The 20,421-nt window shown below is 39.9% G+C and overlaps 1 protein-coding gene across 1 annotated transcript in view; it reads right to left on the bottom strand.

Annotated features, from left to right (window-relative positions):
* arap1 (ArfGAP with RhoGAP domain, ankyrin repeat and PH domain 1) overlaps window positions 1-20,421 on the bottom strand; it is a 52,583-nt gene that overhangs the window by 16,695 nt on the left and 15,467 nt on the right. The window contains exons 3-20 of the mRNA XM_030393939.1: window positions 18,452-18,615; window positions 15,835-15,923; window positions 15,674-15,756; window positions 14,086-14,238; window positions 13,824-13,893; window positions 13,485-13,605; window positions 13,165-13,349; window positions 12,662-12,768; window positions 11,667-11,866; window positions 11,420-11,505; window positions 10,862-11,044; window positions 2,949-3,123; window positions 2,231-2,365; window positions 2,019-2,154; window positions 1,812-1,914; window positions 826-1,018; window positions 587-632; window positions 195-358 (exon numbers count right to left, since the gene is read on the bottom strand). Of these exons, the coding sequence (XP_030249799.1) occupies window positions 195-358; window positions 587-632; window positions 826-1,018; window positions 1,812-1,914; window positions 2,019-2,154; window positions 2,231-2,365; window positions 2,949-3,123; window positions 10,862-11,044; window positions 11,420-11,505; window positions 11,667-11,866; window positions 12,662-12,768; window positions 13,165-13,349; window positions 13,485-13,605; window positions 13,824-13,893; window positions 14,086-14,238; window positions 15,674-15,756; window positions 15,835-15,923; window positions 18,452-18,615 (2,393 nt within the window). The remainder of the gene's footprint in view (window positions 1-194; window positions 359-586; window positions 633-825; window positions 1,019-1,811; window positions 1,915-2,018; window positions 2,155-2,230; window positions 2,366-2,948; window positions 3,124-10,861; window positions 11,045-11,419; window positions 11,506-11,666; window positions 11,867-12,661; window positions 12,769-13,164; window positions 13,350-13,484; window positions 13,606-13,823; window positions 13,894-14,085; window positions 14,239-15,673; window positions 15,757-15,834; window positions 15,924-18,451; window positions 18,616-20,421) is intronic.

Below are 20,421 nucleotides of genomic sequence, written 5' to 3'. Positions count from 1 at the left end.
TGTCTTGCGGTCCGTTGGTCTCTGGCAAAGCCAGAACTCCTGCAATTATAGTCACATGAGGACACAAATGCCAAGTGTTTGTGTACACAGAAACTGCAAGAAAGACCACAACGACACACATGTCAACACAGTGTGTGAGTGAGTGAGCGCTGTGACTCTTTAACCGTCTGTGTGAATCTCTGCAGGTCTCTCACCACACTGTGTGATGTAGCCGATGCAGCTGTGTACTATGACAGGTATGTCTGTCTCCGTCAGCTGCTGCTGGCTCAGCGTGTCTCCTCCACTCCCTGCTGCCGCCTGGATGGCCGTGCACCAGTCGGCAAAGTCCAACTTCCTCTCTCCCTCTATGTACAGAGTTCTAAATAAAGAGAGAGGCAGACGTCAACATCCAACAAGTGGAATAAGAGATGGAAAACAGCATGAGAGTGAGGAGGAGAAATGGAGAAAAGACGAAAAATTATTTAATGACGATTACATTTTCTAAAAGAAACAAATTATCATACTATTGACTGTACACTTCTAAAAGTGTCTTAACTTAACTATCACCATTGTAACAAACAACCTGCATATACATCCCTCCTCTCACCTTCCTCTCTCCACCAGAACCAGCACCTCGTTGTCTTGTTGAATTGCTGTAAAACACAAACACACAAAAATCATATCATTCCAGATAGTCATGCTTTTAAACACTTTACATTATGTTTGTGCTTCACACTACTGAATTTTATACAGATTTATTTCTGCACTTTAAATCATCACAAATATCATCACTGACAACATGTGTGTGCATATCAATGTGCATGCATGATCATGTGTCTCACTCACAGAGTTCATTCAGCTTCCGGAGGTGTATTTCCTCCCCCTGGCTGTCGGCCAGGTAGGCGTGAAGCGTGGAGCCCACCAGAGCAAACCATCCAACCTTGGATGTTTGTAGATTCAGGCCGTCCTTACACTTCAGACGCCCGATCCGCTCAAAGCCCAACCTCAGTAAAGGCTCTGCAGTGGCCGGAATAAAGCTCTGCAAATAAAAGAAGAACATTGTTGCTTTTGTGACACAATACATATTAATCATCGTTTCCCCTTTTCTTCTGATGATGATTTGACCACTTCAGTCTTTGCATTACTGAAACCCTCTGAGAAAACCAATACTAATTAAATTGCTAGAAGAAGTCCTGCACTTCAATAGTAGGGGGATTGCTAGACACATGGAGCAAGGCATGTGGTCAGTAACCATGCCACAAATTCACCTTAGGGTCGAGTCATACTGTTTTTGTGGCTAGACATGCAGGAGCCATGGCTGTACTGTAAATCTACCATCTTGGAATTTATGTTTTGCAAAGCTCTGTCACGCGGAAACGGACAATAGCTGCAATTTATCTTCATTCAGCCAATCCAGCATCATCCATATCATTTCAAATACTGCTGCAAAACTCTGACACATGCAATTGTTTTTATTACTGAACTTTTAACACAGACACTTTCTTCTCTTTCAACTGTTAAGAGAAGTAGATCAATGTAACTGTCGGGTCATTTCACACCACCACCATCAGCTGAAATTATCTCATCTGTTCTGAAGGAAAATTACTGTCACAGGAAACAAGTCAGCATTAGCTAGTCTTGTCCTGACCACTAGGCAGCATTTCCCGCCTCACTACAGAAGCAACTGCAAAGGTCCCACTTGTCAGACCTCTCTACTCTCACTACAAAAAAAATAACATTACCATGTCAAATCTTCCTTCTGTAAGATCTGAGGAGAACGGAGAAGAATTTGTGCTTGTGATTCCAGACTGTAATGTGTATTTAGTGGTTACCTTGGCAATAGACTTGACCCATTCCTTGTGGCTGTCTGGGTCATCAGTGCCAAACAGATAGAGACGCTCAGACTCTATATAGAGTTCAAAGGTATGGTCATACCTGAGGGTTAGAAAGAATGTTATGAGGAAGAGAGTAAGAGGGTGAAAAAAAAGGAGGACGACAGAGAACAGTCAATTTGCAAGTTTTTGTTTGTAAGCGCGTACCCATGTTTCTCAGGCGGTTCGACAGCCAAGCAGACTATCTCTGAAGCTTTCAGAGCTCCGTTGGGGTTCGAGTTCTTGTCACTCTCATAGTAGCTGAAGGTGCCATCATTCAGAGTACACCAACGACGACTGAACTCTACATGGAGGGCACAAATGAAGATTAACCACACATAATATGCCAACTTTATTGTATGCGAGTGTTAGTAAGTTACCTTCTCTGGCCTTGCGCTCAGTGATAGCCCGAGCCATGGACGCTGTCTTGAACAGGAAGCCATTGTGAGACACACAAGTTGGTGCTGAATAATGTACCGGGTCCATGTCCCCAACCACCTCTAACCGTGGTAGTTCTGCAGGACAACAAACAAACACGAAAGTTAAATAATGCAAAACCTATAATACAGGCTGTCATCTACTGGGAAAAAAACAGAGAAGTGCATCTGGTAAAGATATGTGGAAAATGGTAAACACCCAAAACCCTCCTGGGTATGACAGGAATGTGTTATTGGTTGAGTTACATTTGAAAAATGTCATTATTGCTGGAAAATGAATTAGGCACTTTGAAGAAATTACAAGGAGTACATTTTCTACACATAGTCATTTTGACAGTATTATTGTCACACCAGCCAGACAATATACTTAGGCAAAAAAAGCACATGTTAAGCAAATATTGTGTGAAACATGTAAAGAACCTGCTAAACCATTATGTACGCATCATTAAAAATAAAGGTGCTGCAATATGAACATTTTCATAAACAGTAATACTGCACCTGTGTACATATCATAATAACTTTATGTTGTTTTTTGTTGTTATCTGTACTGTATGTCCACTATCTGTATTTGTTGATCCTCGTGGTGTGATGTACTTGTCCCCCATGTCACCTTGTCTTTCACCTAATTTCACCAATAAAAAAAAAAAAAAAGATACTGCACCTGTGTTGAGATTGTGGCTTATTAATTCCGCCTGTAAGGGTTGTGAGTGAGCATTGGCCAGGGAGAGAGGGGAGGGCCAACTTGCCATACCAGTGGAACAATTTACATCTGCACCGCAGAATATCAGGCTTAATGTCTCCAACACATCACTGCACTGCACATTAATACATAGAGCCTAGAGAGAAGGAGAGAGGAAGAGAAACACAACCGAAAGACACATGGTTCATTTTCTTATAGTATTTGAAATACTATCAAACTCCAGACCGATGCTGAAACATCACAGAAGGAATAGAGTGTGTGCAAGAGAAAAATGCAGGGTCAGAGGGACGGAGACAGAAAGAGATAAATAAAAAAGAGAAAGGATGATACTGAACTGATAATAAAACTGATGACTTGTACTACAGCCCTGCAGCTGCTGACCTGGCTTTTAATGTAGTCATGTGACCCCCTGTCAGCTTTGCTTCAAGGGAAACAGCTGAGGTCAAACTCAGTGTGTCAGTGTAGGCAGGATTTAAAACCTGCAGCAGGCCCTTTACTCACCGAAAGCCTCCAACTTCTTGTTGTTGTTAAAAATATAAAAATACTGTGATGTCAATAAAAAAACTGAAGTCATAATTTTGGGATTTTCGACCTGGGAGGTTATTATTATGATTTAACCACCATCATATCTCAAATGTTTTAAGCCTGCGCCAGTTGCTGAGCGCTCTCTAAATCCACTCTACGCACATTTAATAACAAAGCAACCTGGAGCCATTTTAAAGTGATTAGTCTGTAAGTCCAGGTGAAGCTCTTTCTTCATTTCATAGGAGCATTGCTGAAATTAATCTAATAGGAAAGGTCAAGCTAACTAATCTGAGAATCTTTGCCTCCTCTTTGTGTAGGGCTACAGTTATATAAAGATAGATATGTTAACTCTCATTTATTTCAGTGGTACTGAAGTACACATTTGCTGTTTATTAATTCAGGAACTATTGAGGCATTTCCAATATCTACTTCCCATACAAATGGACCAATCAAAACTTCTGACTGTGCAGCATGAAGCAATATACCCCCCAAAAAAAGTTAAAATGTAAATGCATATATGTTTGGTTGGCAAAACAGAAAAATAATCATTTGTTAAAAATGAAAAACAAATACTACCTCACACTAATGTCAAAGAATGCAGAAGACAAAACCAATGTTTTACTTCCTTGTGTTGTGGATCATTATCCTCCTTTGGAGATAATTTTGTTATAAAAAACCTAAACGATGACAAACAGATAGAGATTTCTGTTAATCAACAATTGTAAGGATGAAACTACGGCTTTGTTTTATCTTAAAGCAATTAAAGTAACACATTTTGTCCAAATACTGTAAACCCAGATGTAAAGAAAGCGGAAGGAGGGGGAGACAGAATAGGAAATATTTTAGGACTGAGAAAAGGAAGATGCAGTGTTTTTACAGCTGAGGAACTCAGACTAGTGCAATCTCTCTCGCACGCACGCACACACACACGCACGCACACACACACACACACACACACACACACACACAAAGTCTGTCTTCTGTTAAAACCAATAAGCTCTGTTGGATCTGATTGAGAAATTCCACAGAACTCTGTCACATATACAGACAGAACCCCTCCTCTATTTAAGCACTGTTGAGCCTCTACACAAATATATACAGACAAACAAACCAATTAACACAGATTAAAATTACACAAGAGCCCCCCTTCACATACAGACACACACACACAAGCACACACACCCAGACACCCAGACACCCAGATAAAAGACATCGAGACCAACTGCAACTTCTGTCTCACGCACCAGTGAAGACATCTGAACTAAAAGGCTGCAGTCAGCCATCTGGGGTGGAACACGTCCACTCCAATAATCTCATCATATGGATCACATGAGTGCCATGACAGAGCTGGTATATAGGGCTTGATAATGTTATTTCAATCTACATTCTAGGTACTTTAGTGGCTGCAACAGCCTGCCATAGGTTGCAGCAGATTCTTTCAATTTATATATGTTGCAGCTGAAAGAGGTAGATTCACCTGTAGACTTGACTGTACATTTTAAGACTAAAAATGCATAAGAAGAGGTATAAAAACAAAACCTGTTAAGATGGAGAAAACTAGACTCTAGTGCATAGAGTTGCGAGTGCCGAGTGTTAAAATGTCATTAAAATGTTTATTCTCTGTGCCTTTCTTCTTAATTTTGACTAAATCATAAAATAAATCCTTTAAAGTAAACATTGATTGAAACTGATATACCTTGTTTACAAACATAGCTGATGAAAATCTGCCTTATCTTCTTGGCAGGTACTAAAGTCTAGCTGCCTGTTGCTTTGACCGACTGTAAATGCTTTTTTTTTTCTTTCAATACAGCTAAACACATCATATCATAGCAGTAATGAAGAGAAAAGGGAAAAACTTGCAGTATTTTATTTTACAACTTTGGAATAGGGGCAGATCAAGTTAGTGTTATATCTGATTGGGGCTGAACTACAGTAGAGGGTAAGGAGACAGAGGTGAGGGAGTTCAAAAGATTTACTTTAGAGTCTGAATGCCGACAAGAAGGAAAATTGCACCACCATCTTGGAATAGTGAATCGAAGGGGAACAACATGCTAGATGAAGTGTTGATCCCTGCAGTGGGTTTGATGGACATTTTGTATTTTCACCTTTTTCTACTTGGATGTGGACACTTTCTACTTTCTCTTTTCTCATTGTCTCTGGCAAGCATTCACTGTCTTCTTGTTTTTTTAATTCGACACACTACACAAGACTGAACTGAACTCTGGTGTTAACTCAGCTTTTTTCCAATAATTTATGTCAGGAAGATTTAACTAAGGCCTCATATTTGGGAAAACTGTACACCACAAATAAAAACATGGCTTTAGCTTGCTCTGCATCACTAAGGCTATGAGAGAAAAATGGCTGACTCCCATTTTATCCACTTAAATCATCACTGTGACATGACCATTATGTTTATCGGTACTGGCTGATGTTACAAGCCAAAGAAAATCAATAATTTAGATCAATCCCTGCAGACCTGACCCTATCGTAATACCACAGGCACAATGCAGGTCAGAAGCAGTACATTGCTGCAAGTACAGATCAATGTGATGTTTTTTTTTTTGTTGAAATACTGCTCACCCAAAGACTGTGTGTGTCAAAGTAAAGAATGAACAAAAGCAGCACTCTGTCCCACGTGGACAAGCATATGAAAACCACGTTGCGTAAATAGGTCAGTGTCCTATGAAGTATCAATAGAGAGAAGTGAGCCAATCAGCACAAAGTACAGTGAGGAAATGGGTTTGAGTGTTTGAGGACCTCACGCCCTCCAACATCTGCTGCCTATGAAACAGAGAGTAATGTAAGAACGCATATAGACACACATACACACAGAGAGCAAGAGAGAAAAAGGGAGAGAGAAGGGAATTCAAGAATCTTTCCCAATTTCCCCAGAGAGAGAAAGAGAGGCAGAGAGAGAAAAAGAGATTGTATCTGGGTGTGTCTGAAATCACAGGCCTCCATCTGGCTTCTGCAGTTATATGGGACAGAAATGGAGGAAAGGGGAGAGATGAGAGGCAGAGAGGAAAGAAAAATATTGTGAAAGGAAGATGAAAGCGAAGGGCACATTAATCAGAGGTTGATTGTACTTGGCTACAACTCAACACAATACACTCAGAGCCCCTAAAGTACGGATAACAACATACGCAGCTGACTCTGCTTTGTCAATTTCAGTGTAAACTGGACATCCAAGCAAAGATACACCCACATTTTTATATACGTGTGTGTACGCACGTCCATACATTAAATCCAGATGAGGTAGAGCAGTTATCCACATATGTTCCATCATTACCTCACCAGGAAGATGGAGGTGAAAATCCAGACGGATGTGGAAGGGGAGGAGAAGAGAAGAATAAATATGACACGGAGGAAAAACAGAAAGGCAGACACACAGAAAAAGGCAGACAATGAGGGAGGGAACGAAAAGCACTTAGAAAATAAACAAGAAACCAGATCACATCTTCCTGTACAATCAACAAGGATTTATGACTTTAAATCCTCCAGCGTGAAGGAGAAGATGAGAGCTGGAGAAGGGAAAAAAAGAGTGAGCTCCAGCAGAAAGAAAGTGTGAGGGAGATGGAGCTTTTCTTCTGTGGAAGTCACTTTCCAAAACTATAAAAGCACAAAAACAAGCCCATAAAGAGGTTTTTACTATTGCCTCTCAGCTACGTCAGTTTGCTATAATAAGTACCATTATAAATGTCAACATAGGCACAACAAACACAAGCTCAACAAGACTTGGATCAGTTGTGGTGGTCCAGGTGGGAAGATGTGAACTCATCTGCTCGTGACTTAAACAAAAATGGGATCTAATTGTAATCTAAGTGTAATTTAATTAGGGATCATAAACAACACTGTAAACAACAGTTTTGTTCAAACAAATTCAGCAAAGATGCATGATAATATGAGCCTGGACAAATAATAATCCTTTTCAAACCTTGGCACACATACTCTCAAACGGTCAACACTTCTCTTTCTGTCTACATTTCTCTGTCTTGTCATGCTCCACCCTGTGCTCTTAGGCTTCTTCTTGCAAATGCATCAAGGAAACAACCAAACAACGAAGCATTTCTGATAGATCTATCAAAAGGCTTTAAAAAAAGATTCAAATAACAGTGTTACATTATAAGAAACAATGGAGTATTCACACAGAAAACCAAACAAGAACGAGTTCCCCTGGGTAATTTGGATGCTCAAACACATTTTAATATTTGTGTTGTGATAAAAACATGAACACTATGTTCTTGCAACAAAATTAATGAATGTAAGACTGTTGATAACATCTAAAGTTGAGAACCTAGTGTAAAAGAGCGAAGAAAGAGGGCAAGAGGCAAAGAGAGAGGGGAAGCAAAGTGAGAGGGACAATGATGTCCATTGACCGAGGTGAGCCTCGATCTTCTCACTTTGACTACACAGTGAACACATGGACACACACACAGACAGAGGGAGCAATACACACCAAAAATGCAAAAAGGCACACAAACATGCCTACACACTAATAAACATGTTAATGTATTTCAGCCCACTCCAGTGAAATACATACACACAATAACTCTAATGTGCTCACTAACATAGAGCTACAGTACAGCAGTCCTTACAGTCTCCAGATAAAACTGTGCCCCACAAACACATTCAACTGCACTGAGATCACATACTGTCACAGATCCAAAGTCCATTCTTTCCTACACTAACCTATCTTCAATGTAAAACATGTGAACACTAACATTTCTTACAGATACAAGATCACACACATACAACAAATTCAACACACTTTCACTACCCTCTCCAACAGCTCACCAGTCCACACAACCTCACCTGTAAGTTTTCAGTTCCTTTCAATCACTCCTCTGTCAGAATGGGAGTCGACATACAGTCGCAGTACACACACAAAGTTGCAAATGCAACAAAAAACATGTACTTTGTGGTGTTTTAGTGTGGGAGAAAGTTAAATGAATACTTGCTACTTACAAATAAAGAAAAGAGCCAGGAGAGAGGAGATCAACTTTCCTCAGCAGTCCCAACCAAACAATGAGGAGGAGAGGTGGAGTCAAGAGGGGGAGGTGGAGTTAAAGCACATTCCAGCTTAAGCAGTGAGTAATGATGTCACAGTCAGGAAAAAAAAGGAAAAACAAAGAAGAAAGGAAACAGAGAAGAGGTGGTAAACTCCAGGACGAGATAAAGAAATCTGAATGTGACGGCTTGCTAACTTCTATCTCTCTCACACATGCATGCACATACACACGCATGCACATACACACGCACGCACACACACACACACACACACATACACACACTTAAAACCACATGGTTAAAACAAACACATTGCAAAAGCTTTTATTTCTTAAGACACACCCAAGTGGAAAGAGCAACACAGAGCTGAAGAATTTCAAGTATTTGATCCAGCAGAGAAGAGCAGGTAGATCAGTAGTCATCAGAGTAAGTATCTGTTTGAAATGAGGGTAACTTTTGCATTCAGTGAGATGGAGAGAGAGATAATGTTTTCTCAAGAGACAGTCTGAGACAGAAAATAGTTGCGGGAAAAAGAGATAGTCATCACGGAGGAGGACTAAATGAAAAGGGGAGGATCAGCAGCTGGACAAAAACAGCTTTAAATCAAACAAGCAGTGTGTGTGTGTATAACAATAAGAAAACTTCCTTTATCTCCTTCTGCACATCCCAAACGCAGTGATTCACAACACTTACACACATAAACAGTCACACACAGACAAGGTTTAACGCTTGAGGGAGGAAAAACAGAAGTGGCAGTCAGGTGCTAAATGTGACTCACTCACACACTCAGTGCGTCTGTGAGCAGTCCACATTGTTTGCGGTTAAGTGGGTTAAGCAGCTAATGAGTGACCAGGCTGGGTCGGAAACTCCAAGGCATTTACCGCACACAGTGGAGCACAGCGATGGGACAATATAAAAGCCCTCACTACAGACATTCCCAAATGTCCTACTTCTGATTTTTTCCTGACCAGCTTTTTCATGAGAGGGCACAGTCAGTTATACTTTATATCCAAGCTCCTACAGAAAAGGACAGACAGCCAGCTTGTCCATTCTGAGAGGGCTGTGCGGTAATTCCTGGACCTCAATGTAATCACAGCTCCCACCCCTTCTTAAACATCAAATGTAATGAGTTTTGCAAACACTTCTCAACTGTGTTGTGGTACAGTGATGGCAGAAACCTGCAGTAGACACATGCAGACAGTGGAACATGGCTAATTATGTCTAATAAGAACCTGAATATTTTTTTCTTGCATGAAATATCTAAATTCAAGCACATTTAAGAAATTAATAAATTTTTTTCCACCCTCAAATTCAGAAACTTTCAAGGATTTAAAGTGACCCTTTGGAACTCTGTATAATATCAATCCTACAGAGACCACTGCTTATGTTCTTACACTCTTGTATGTGCTTAAATGTTTTGCAAACACTAGTGACTCAGGGGCTAGCCAGGGGCGAGCCAGGAATTACTCATTTGAAACCTGCATTAATGTCATTCTGTGTGTTTCATTTAGTTAAACTCTGGACGTCAGAGCGTATTGCAGTCTGTTCTTTACACACTGGACTTAATCAGGGATTCGACCAGCTTTTGTAATGTAGGGACGTGCGTTCCACTCCAACTGCAGAGTTCAGATCAGTTCCTTGAATTCCCTAATCTAGTTTCTAGTGACAGATATAGCTTGTTTGAATCAATTCATTAGGAAGGGAGAAAAATATCTACTGCCGACAAGACGAGACTGACTATTTTAAAAGTTACTGATCTGAGAAATGCGACAAGTAACATAATTTAATAGAGTGTGTTGAATGCTTTCACATTTGCCTAAAATAAGATTACATGCTCTTGTTAATGAGATATTGTGCTCTTGAAAGTGCATTAATATCAAGGGACTATTGTTTTCTGTTCTCTTTAAATGGTTTAATTTGAAAAGTCTGTTTTGTTGTTTGTTATGTCAAACAGGTCAGTCCAAGAACAAACCCAGAGAGGACTAAAACATACAGAATATAGTCGATTCTTTATTCTTGGGATCTTAGTCATGGTCTGAGTAGTAAAAAATGCAGATGTGCAATGTACGGGGTGTGTACAGTATATGACTGGACACATGCAAAATCCAGTCACAACTAAGCCTCTGATGCTCTAAAAAGATGAAGTGTGGTTAAGTCATAGTTGATTGCTAAACCAAGCATCTCAACTGCCACTACACCCTCCCTATGTTCAAAGCCTTTCTTACCAAAGCTGTGTGGACCAACTTTAACTCTGACCAAAAATAAATAAAGTGTAGATTCAAATCCGAACATGAGGGTAACACTGATAAAAGAACACAATAAAATCAGTGATTTCAGCTTACATTGTTGAGCTCTCTCTGGTTTCCGTACAGAGGGTGGTACTTCCTGTATTTGCCCTGGCGGTATTTGTTGGTGATGAAGCGCCGTCTCTCTTCGCTGCAGCTAGACGGTGTCAAGGCTTCACTTGGTGGGACATTAGCCGCCCAGAAACTGTTTACTCGCTCGTTCCCTAGCAACAGGAACACCTGCACCACAGGTAGGATACAGGAGAAGTATTTCCACATTAAGGATGGTGAGATTCAACAAAACTTATAAACTGTGCTGTTTATTAGGTATGTGTGTATACATTTAGTGCAATTATTTTAATTATTTCGTTTATTATTTCCATTATTTGTACAGTTTTCATTTAATATGAATGTAATATGGTCTACACTTTCTATTTTTTTAAAACAAGCAGCCCATTACAACACTATCATTCACTTCTGTGTTAGAAATACCTGTATTAATGTTTATAAATGTTGCTTAAACCTGAATTGAGCAGGAAGAAAATGCATATGCTGCACTGTTGTTGACAAAACACTAAATAAAAAATAAGCAAAAAAAAAAAAAAAAAGAAATACCTGTATAAGCTCCTCTGTCCAGACTTTCCTGTCCATCTTCAGACTACGAACCTTTGAGATGCTAGGTCCCAGTCCTCTGTGCTCTCCTGAAACACACACACAGGACAAATTACATCCTGACCATATAACAGTGCTGTTAAATTCTCATCAGGCTGGCTGCAGCCACTCTAGATAACATATACTATACTTGGTTAACAGAAATTTTCCCATGGACAACAGTACTAGCCCCACAAACACGGACACAAACCTGCACATCGTTTGCAGACCACCACACACAAGTTGATGGCAGCCCATTCCGGCTTGACAGCCCCGCAGTCGGCACAGAGGCTGTTGCTAGGCTCCACCCAAATCCGCTCTGCCACCTCACGATTCGACAGGGCCTCACCTATCGCATCCCGCATGGCGTCCACCCACTGCTCTCGCAGCTGCTCCGACTCTGCAATAAAACTGCGTATGGAGACAAAAGCACGGCCAAGTGTTACTGCCGACATGACGGTGTCGACACCAACTACCAAATGACAAATATGAGAAAGCCTGTGTTTGCTATGTCTGTTTGTTTCCTTATGCTCACGAGCCCACTGAGCACTGACTCTTACTTTGCTCTCATCATACTAAATATATTTGAGCCAAGACTGGAAACTATACACACAAACACACACACAGACAGGTTTGTGGCTTGACGCAGACTCGCATGTCTGAATGCTTCCTCTTCTCATCTGTGCAACAACATGTTGGTCACTTTGACCTTAAAATACGCAAACACACACACATGCAAACACACACATTTCTGAAAATGCAAACTTACACTGAGACACACACTGACACACAGTCCCAACTCTTACACAAATACACAAACCCTTTTAGATTTCTCCATCCTGTCAAGCTGAGCTCTTGCACTGCAGGCTCTGCACTGTCAGCCAAAAGACCACACACACCACGCCAACACATACACTTGTGTACGCACATTTCCCCCACTCTTTTTCACACATACAAATGACACTCATACAAAGGGCTTTTCACAATCTCTAAGATGTCCAGCTGAGGTCTGTTAAGATAGTTGGACAGGGGAGTTCTCAGTAAAACAACATGATCTGATTTCCACCAAGTATCCCAGCACCACAACCAACTCAGCCTGACTTTGACTTACAATGAGGAATGATAACGATGATAATGATTTTCACTTAAACCCTTGTGGGAAAACATTAATCCATTGCTGAGATGAAAATCAGATCAGTCAACTACCTGAATATCCTGTAAGGTGTGGTGAGATCAAAGCAACGACGATCTGTCTCCTTAACATTTCCAACATTCATCTCAATGGACGTGATGCCCACTCCTATACGATAGTCCTGGAAGAAAAAGGTTTTGTTGTGGTTGAGATATTATGATATATGATACATTTGTGTTTAAATATCATTTGAAATGTTTTACTTTACGGTTTCTTTTTTATGTGAAGAAGACTGAAAGGATCCTCACAAGTTAATCTATAAATTTAACTTCACATTGATAATATATCTTTAGTTTGACAATGTTTTTTTAGCACTGTAAAATTGAGATGTTCTCTGTAAAGAAAAAGCTAAATAGAAAAGTTTTTTGGTGCATTTTCATTATTTATAACTCAGGCTTCATCTATATAATATGTAACAAAATAAAGACCACAAAATACGCAACAATCTAATATAGATTCAATTCAAATATGTGCTTGTTACATCTCATCTCTATAGTCACACACACAGGGTCCTTACCTCTATGTTTTTGTAAAGGTAGACTTTATCTGAGGCGACAACAGTATAAAGTTTTGAACGTAACCCTCTGAGCTCCAGATTACCCTGATACTCCGGGGTCAAAGGTGAGGAAGGGCTAATGGTGCTGCGTGGACGGCGCCCCCTGGTGCAGTCCTGCAGTACAGTCACCCAGTCGTTTCTCTCAACTGGATTGATGTACAAACACATGGACCAACGCACATGAGTATTTGTTACACATATGCCCATGACATATTGTAAACAGTAAGATGCTTTTTTTTTTTTTTTTTAGAGACAAAGATGACCAGACTTATTGGACGGACCTTCACTTTCAGCTCTGAAGATAAATGTTCTGTTGTTTGTGACGACCTCAAACTTCAGCTCTCCAACACTGGTCACGTTAGTGATGAAGGCAGTTGAAATGATCCCCTTAGAATACACATCCTATAACACACCACACACACAGGCCAACCACTATGCTGTTACAGAGTCATATCTTACATACAGGTAGTGCATTCATGTGGTTTTTTTTGAGTCAGTCTTAATCAGTGCATCTCATTGGCTACCCACACACAGGTAAAAAAATAACACTTATAAAAGATGTAGAATACCAGTAAGACAGACTAAAGTGATGACGTGTTAGAGTTACATGTTGTTGTTACCTTGTCATTGTCAAAGTATCTCAGGTAGTCAACATCCAGCTTCACCCATCGTCTCTGATAATAAAGGGCACTGTGAGGGAGAAAAAACACATGTATAGAAGGCAAAGTGTGAAGCATGTTTTCCATTTACAGTAATACAAGAGGGATCAAGGTTTTGCATTATTAAACTGGGTAGTGATGTTTCAGCAAAAAATGTTTTAGAAATGTTCCATTTGAATTATTAACGGTAGGCCTAATATTCAACTTGTGTTGTCATTAATACCCCTGAGGTGGATTCTTGTCCAGCCAGCCCATCTTGATGACAGCAGTGAGCGGAGAGCTGTCTTCTTTAGTGGGTATAGACAGTTTGCCAGAGCTTGGAAGATAAACACTGCCTTGCTGGTTGCTGATGCCCCCATCTTGCCATTGTGTAGACCTTTAGAGTAAACAATATGAACAGAAAGAAACCTGAAATTAATGTTTGTATAATGAGCTTGTCTTCTTTTTCTGAATGAATAACTTTTTCTCAGTCATTCAAAATGTTGCAATTACCTTTATTAAACTTAGTCGGACAGAAAACCAACAAGCATCAGTTCTGTGTCACCACACAAACCATTGTTTCTGGTTGACAGAGTTTTCATCTGACTGGTGACTGTGATGACACTTCACATAAAACAAGAAGGAAGTTGTTGACTAGATTACAGTTTTATAGAAATTGTAAGATTTTTTTAGCTCAACAGCTGAGCTTGCACAAACTATTTATGATCTACAATGAGTTAAAACTGATTACTTAAAATGACCAAAACTTTAACAAAGTCCCCTAAACACCAGGCCCAATCAACAGCAGCTCACAAAAAAAGAAATGGAAATCCCCTTGAGACTTTCATAGTATAATTCATGATTTCAACTTTTTAGTCCATTTTCACATATAATGTTGTTGTTACATATAATAACAGTGGTTTTGTTTAATTAATGATTGGCAAGAAGCAAGATGAACAATGAGTCAACCTTTTTGTTATCAAAGAAATTCCTAATCAACACGGACCAGATGTATAGAACAGACATAAATGCACTGATTATTGGGGCATTTCTGAGGTCATATGTGAAGTTATGTTTCTGGTTTTGTGAACTTAAAACTACAACAAAGCTGAGAGAGAGATGCATGACCCAATTGTTTCCTGTAATAAATTGTGCTAGAAAGTAAATATACAGGTATACTTGCTTGTGCACTGCATATTCATTGTATTTATAGTTACATGAAAGCAGGTTTTAACCAAGCAAGGTAAATGGTAAAAAAAATAACAGATAGTTCAAAATAAAAAAGATACACTGGTTAATAATTTTTGCTGAGGTCTGCGCCATTTCTGATGAGCAAGCAAGGCTGGAGGCGGAATTTGCTGAGTGCATTCACACTTTGTTAGCCAAGGCAAAATCTGTGAGCGCTTTAAGGCTCTGAACTGTATATACATAGATGTAAATGTTGAAAGGGAACTAACCTTCTTTTGTGCATAAAGATGTAATCATTTGAGGATGAAAAAGATGTTCAAAAAAGTTAATTTCAGAGACAGAGGGATGGTTCTAACTCACAACAAACACATTTGTTTAGATTTGCCTTTTCTGTTTCTGGAATGCATAGATATAAGATAATGTGTCTATCTGCAAATACATACTTGTATACTCAATGAGCACACAAAGGCCTGCTGGGGAAACATTCAACCTCACACTGAGGCTATATGTGGATTACCAATGTCAGCAATGTACTGACTTCAAAAGTCAAATCTGTCTCTGTGGTTGCTTGTTTGCTTCCTTCTATTTTACAGCATGAGTGTCTGGGCTTGTGTTCATGGTTTGTGTGTTGATGCATGACTCACTCATCATCATCCAGCATCTCATCATCACTGCACAAAGAACTGTAGCGTCCCTTTCGCTGTGCGGGCACTTGCAGGGTCATATCCTAGAGAAGGAGAGAGAGGTCAGTCACACAGAGAAGGGGAAGAAGAGAAGGATGGGTGTAAAAAGAGGAAACTCTTACCCCGTCTGGTGTGTTCAAACGATGAACACCTGGGTATAACAAGTCTGGATCCTCGTAGTGATCAGAATCATCATCGACTGAAACCAACCCTGAGGGAGGAAGGAGAGGATTAGCAGGAATGGAATCGTGCAGCTGTAAGCCTGGTTTGCAGAGGAACTTTAAAACACTTTCATAGTTGTCCTATCAACACAAGAGGTAATATATTGAACTATTTATTAAATGAAAATTCTGGTTTTCCAGAATTAATCAACAAGGACCGACAAGCTTCACATTGTACTGACACTATAACTTTGGACAAGCCTCTATTAACTATTCTGCAACACAGCAATACTGTACAAGACATATTGCCTTTTGTATGTGGATAATGGATAACCCTGCGCATCCCGTACTGGTAATACACAAAGTATGCATTTTGGAATGTGATTCTTCCATTTTCAGCTGTGAAACCACCAGTAATCAAAACCACAAGAACACATCTGGAAGGCCATGAACAGAGAAAGTTAATCCACACAATTAATGTTGAACACTCAACTCAAGACACATAGAACCAGATTCAAACTCAACACATTTTCAGTCTTTCTCTGAGGGTTACTAAAAGCCATTCTTGGAAATGCAGTATGATACATGTCAGACGAGAGCAAGAACAGGGATATTGTACACAATCAAAAGTAAATAACATAACTGATTACTCCAGTTACTCAAGTTATTAGCGTCAGTTATGCTGATCTATGTGCCAACAGAAATAGAATAGCCTGGCAAAGACAGCTGAAAGTGTTGTTGTGCAAGCACAAGATATCAGTTTGTCAGTGGTAGGACTCTCTAGCTCCCTAAACTAGTTTTTCAGCTTGAGCAACACAAGAAAATAAATATTTGACTCATATTCCCTCCTGCCCGTCAGGTAAGGTAGATAATATCAATCTGAAACTGCTTTTTTTTTTACTAATTTTTTAGATGAGAACAGACAGAAAGTTTACAGAGGCTGTTACTACTAAGCACTGCAGCCCAAAGTCTTTGCAAGCTTGCAAACAGCTGACGAATGTATTGGTCTGCGACAGCATGGACAACACTCCATCAGCAGCACAAGTGAAAATTAATTTTTAACCAACAGTCCTGGTGATACTACTTTAGCTGAACTATACAGAGATTCTACTTTAGCTGAACTATACAGAGATTCTACTTTAGCTGAACTATACAGAGACTCTACTTTAGCTGAACTATACAGACTCTACTTGAGGCTCAACTAAGCTTCAAACCTGTAACACCTGTTCCATAATGCCAACTCAGAGCCAACTTGATCAAACTATCTTTTACCTAGTTTACTGAATGCACCTTCAAACAGAGATCAGGGACATGAAGAAGAGAGGGATATAAAACAAAGCTGTAGTGTTGATTTGTGCAAGACAATCAACATTTTAATGGTTCTCTTTTAGCTGTATTACACTACTTTGTTCTTGCAGGCATGGTCTGTTTCATTTCTTTAATTTTCAAACATGACATTTGTGACTTGAGTGAAAATACTTCTTTCACAATGAGTTGTGTCAAAATGATCTATTCACTGTTTAAATTACAAAGCCTGGTTCTCAAGTAAAAGTAACCTAAAGCAAGAAGATATTGTGGTTATGATTTTACATGAGAAATTATTATTTTACTCATGATTTATTATGTTTATTACATTTTGACTTTTGCAACCTCTGATGTAAGGCATACAATGTGCTCCTTTCCAAACTGTGTTCCAGGCTCCTTCAACTCAAGAGGAGACCGTGTTCATATGGCTGCTTCTGGGAATCAGAATAAATCTTTCACAAGGCATGGCTCTGTGGAACTGGGTTCTTTCTCACTGATTGTTATGTCAAAACCTGGAACAACAATATGCAGTAGGGTCCAAAAGAAAGACAATCTGAAATATTGTCACATAAATCTGGAAAGAGTGCACATGCACATTTTCCAATGACTTCACTTTTCATTCAGAAAAAGGTATTATAACATTCAAAACAAAGGCAAAATAGAAGTATCCTCATTAGTGGTCTCAGACTTTTAGACCCCAATGTCACATCCAATTGACATGGAACTGACAGTACTGTTGGTTCACGGCAGTAAAGAACAACTGCAGAGGAGGAACTTGTGAGATAACACTGAGTTTTGATCAGGTTGGCAGACCATGTCATTGGTTATGCCTCAAGTGGAGCTAAGCTTAAAATAAACCCTGAATGGAAGTAGGCTAATCAAACTAGCGATAACTGTTAAGAGAAGGTTTCAAACGTATTGTAATTTGTTAAAGATAAAGAGAACATTAAGAAAGCTTTGACAGGAATCATGGACACATTTGTTTCCTAAGAAAGACTGAATGTGATCAAATCTGTATAATAAAAACTACAAGTTTTATCCTCATTCATGCTCTTCTACCACAAGGGAGTAAATGCACAAGTGCTATTCAGCAGCAGTCACATACGTTTTCGTCATTCAAACAGTTAAGCAAAAATTGACAGGATGTGAAGTTGTAGCCTATTACTACAGTATAAACAGAAATGCAGGTTTGATATAATTCCCACGGCAAAAAATAAAATAAATTATATGCTGCATTCTATGTGTAGTATCATATGCTGATTTTAGTACTTACGGGAGTCACAGAGAGGTTGGGACACAATCCTCGTAGGCACAGTGGGATAAGTGTCAGGTTGAGTCGACTGCTGTGTGTTTTCTAGAGTTTGGGGCGTCCTGATGCGAGGTGGGACCTGTGGAGTTTGCTCTTTCTGCGTCTCATCAGCAACTGTCTTGGTGGGGCTGTGGGATAAAGGGGTGCAGGAGAGCTTAGCAGAGGTTTGAAGGGCAGGAGATGAGTCCTCGGACACTCCAGTAATCTGAGATCTTGTGAAAATCCCAAACAGACGACTGATTCTATACATCCTTTGATGGGAAGAAAGGCCTTCTCCCTCCTCCTGTCTCCCCTCCAGACTTGTCGTTTCTCATTCCATCATAAAAACTTCAAAGACAACAGCATTTACTCCAGGCCACTAATCCAAAAGGAAAAAAAGTCGGGTTGCAAGCGAAAAAGTTACACAGAGGCCTTTAAGATTGGTATGGAGACAACTCTGGTAACCTGATTCAGTCCACATTATTGACTTTAGAGTTGTAGTCTCTGCTGAGTCTTCTTCGGTCATACAAGAATTGTTCCCAGAGCTGTGGCAAAAGGGTGACCCTCTGCTCTCCTCCCCTCTGTTTTCCCTTTCTGCTTCTGCTTGTAGCAGCAAGTCTGAACCTGCCTCACCCTGCAAGATCTCCATGTAAACAAAGCATACCTAGATCACCTGCAAACACACACATCTACAGTGTGTTTGCTCCAGAGATGAGCCGGTACATCAGTTGTACAATATACCGCTGTGGAGGATTCCAATCATAACAATATCGCCAACATGTTGCATTGTACTGTACATTAACATAATTATGGCTGGATTCAGAGGGCAACACTGAACACTTTATTTGCCGGTGTATTTTGATTCACCGCAAGGGAGCACCTTTTTACTAGGCACCATTACCTCGTGGATTAACTGAAGCTAGTTTGCAGATGCTGAGTGGTAATGTTCAGTGAGAGAGTGTGAATTTCGCATGGCTGACACACAGGATCTCAGACACTGTTTGTACATTCTTCCTCCCGGGACAGCGTCAACTCTCGCCATAAGGCAAGTCCTGATGATCTGCGCTTTAACTACTGACACCCAGCACTACACAATTAGAAGAAAGAAGGTCCTAGAAGGTTTTATAGATAGGTAGGTCGGATCAAAAACCATTGAGTTCATGAATTTTATTTTATGAAGGTCGGGTTTACGGTGTTGTAAAAGCTGCAAGGTTTGATTAAATCCACTGCAATTTTACATTGTTTTAGCACTGAGAAAAGTATTTCAGGAAGGTCTGTTGAATACTGTGATAATACCATTTATCATGACATTTTTAGTAGGGATGTCCTGAACCGATCACTTGATCAGAAATCGGGGCCGATCATGTGGTTTCAGACTCGATCGGAATCGGACGTTACATCCCAATCAGGGATCGGATATATATTTATATTTATTGTTATTATTGTTTATCACCATTATGTGGTGGTAGAGAGTCAGACCGTCTGACATCACTTTGCTGCATTGACACTAATGGTTGAATTTTGAACGTGGACCCAAGCCCGATTTTATTTTATTTTTTTACGTCAGAGCACACCTTTTGGCAGAATGCAGACGCGTGCGTAATGTTACTCTGGTAAACCTGTGGATAAAATATCTGCAGAGTGGAAATAACTTAAATTAAAAAGTGACAGTAGTCCAACGTACTTTCAAAAGTTAAGACAAATATCCTCGAGACAGCGACATGGCAAAAAATATTACAGAGAAGGTAATTAAATGAATCGCTCTGGATAACCAGCTCATCTCCGTGGTAAAGGATCAGGGTTTTCTTCATCACCTGGAGTTTTTGAATCTCCGGTATGCCCTACCATCTCAGCATGTACAACAGGCAACCGAGGAGATGCTGAACGCATGTGATATAGACAAGCAACGGGTCCACGTCATTTTACATGACAACGTAAGGAATATGTAAAAAGCA

Source organism: Sparus aurata, chromosome 2 (genome assembly GCF_900880675.1).
Source record: "Sparus aurata chromosome 2, fSpaAur1.1, whole genome shotgun sequence".
NCBI lineage: Eukaryota > Metazoa > Chordata > Actinopteri > Spariformes > Sparidae > Sparus > Sparus aurata.
Note: the sequence above shows the minus strand (reverse complement) of the source record. Positions and strands in the feature narration are given on the sequence as shown.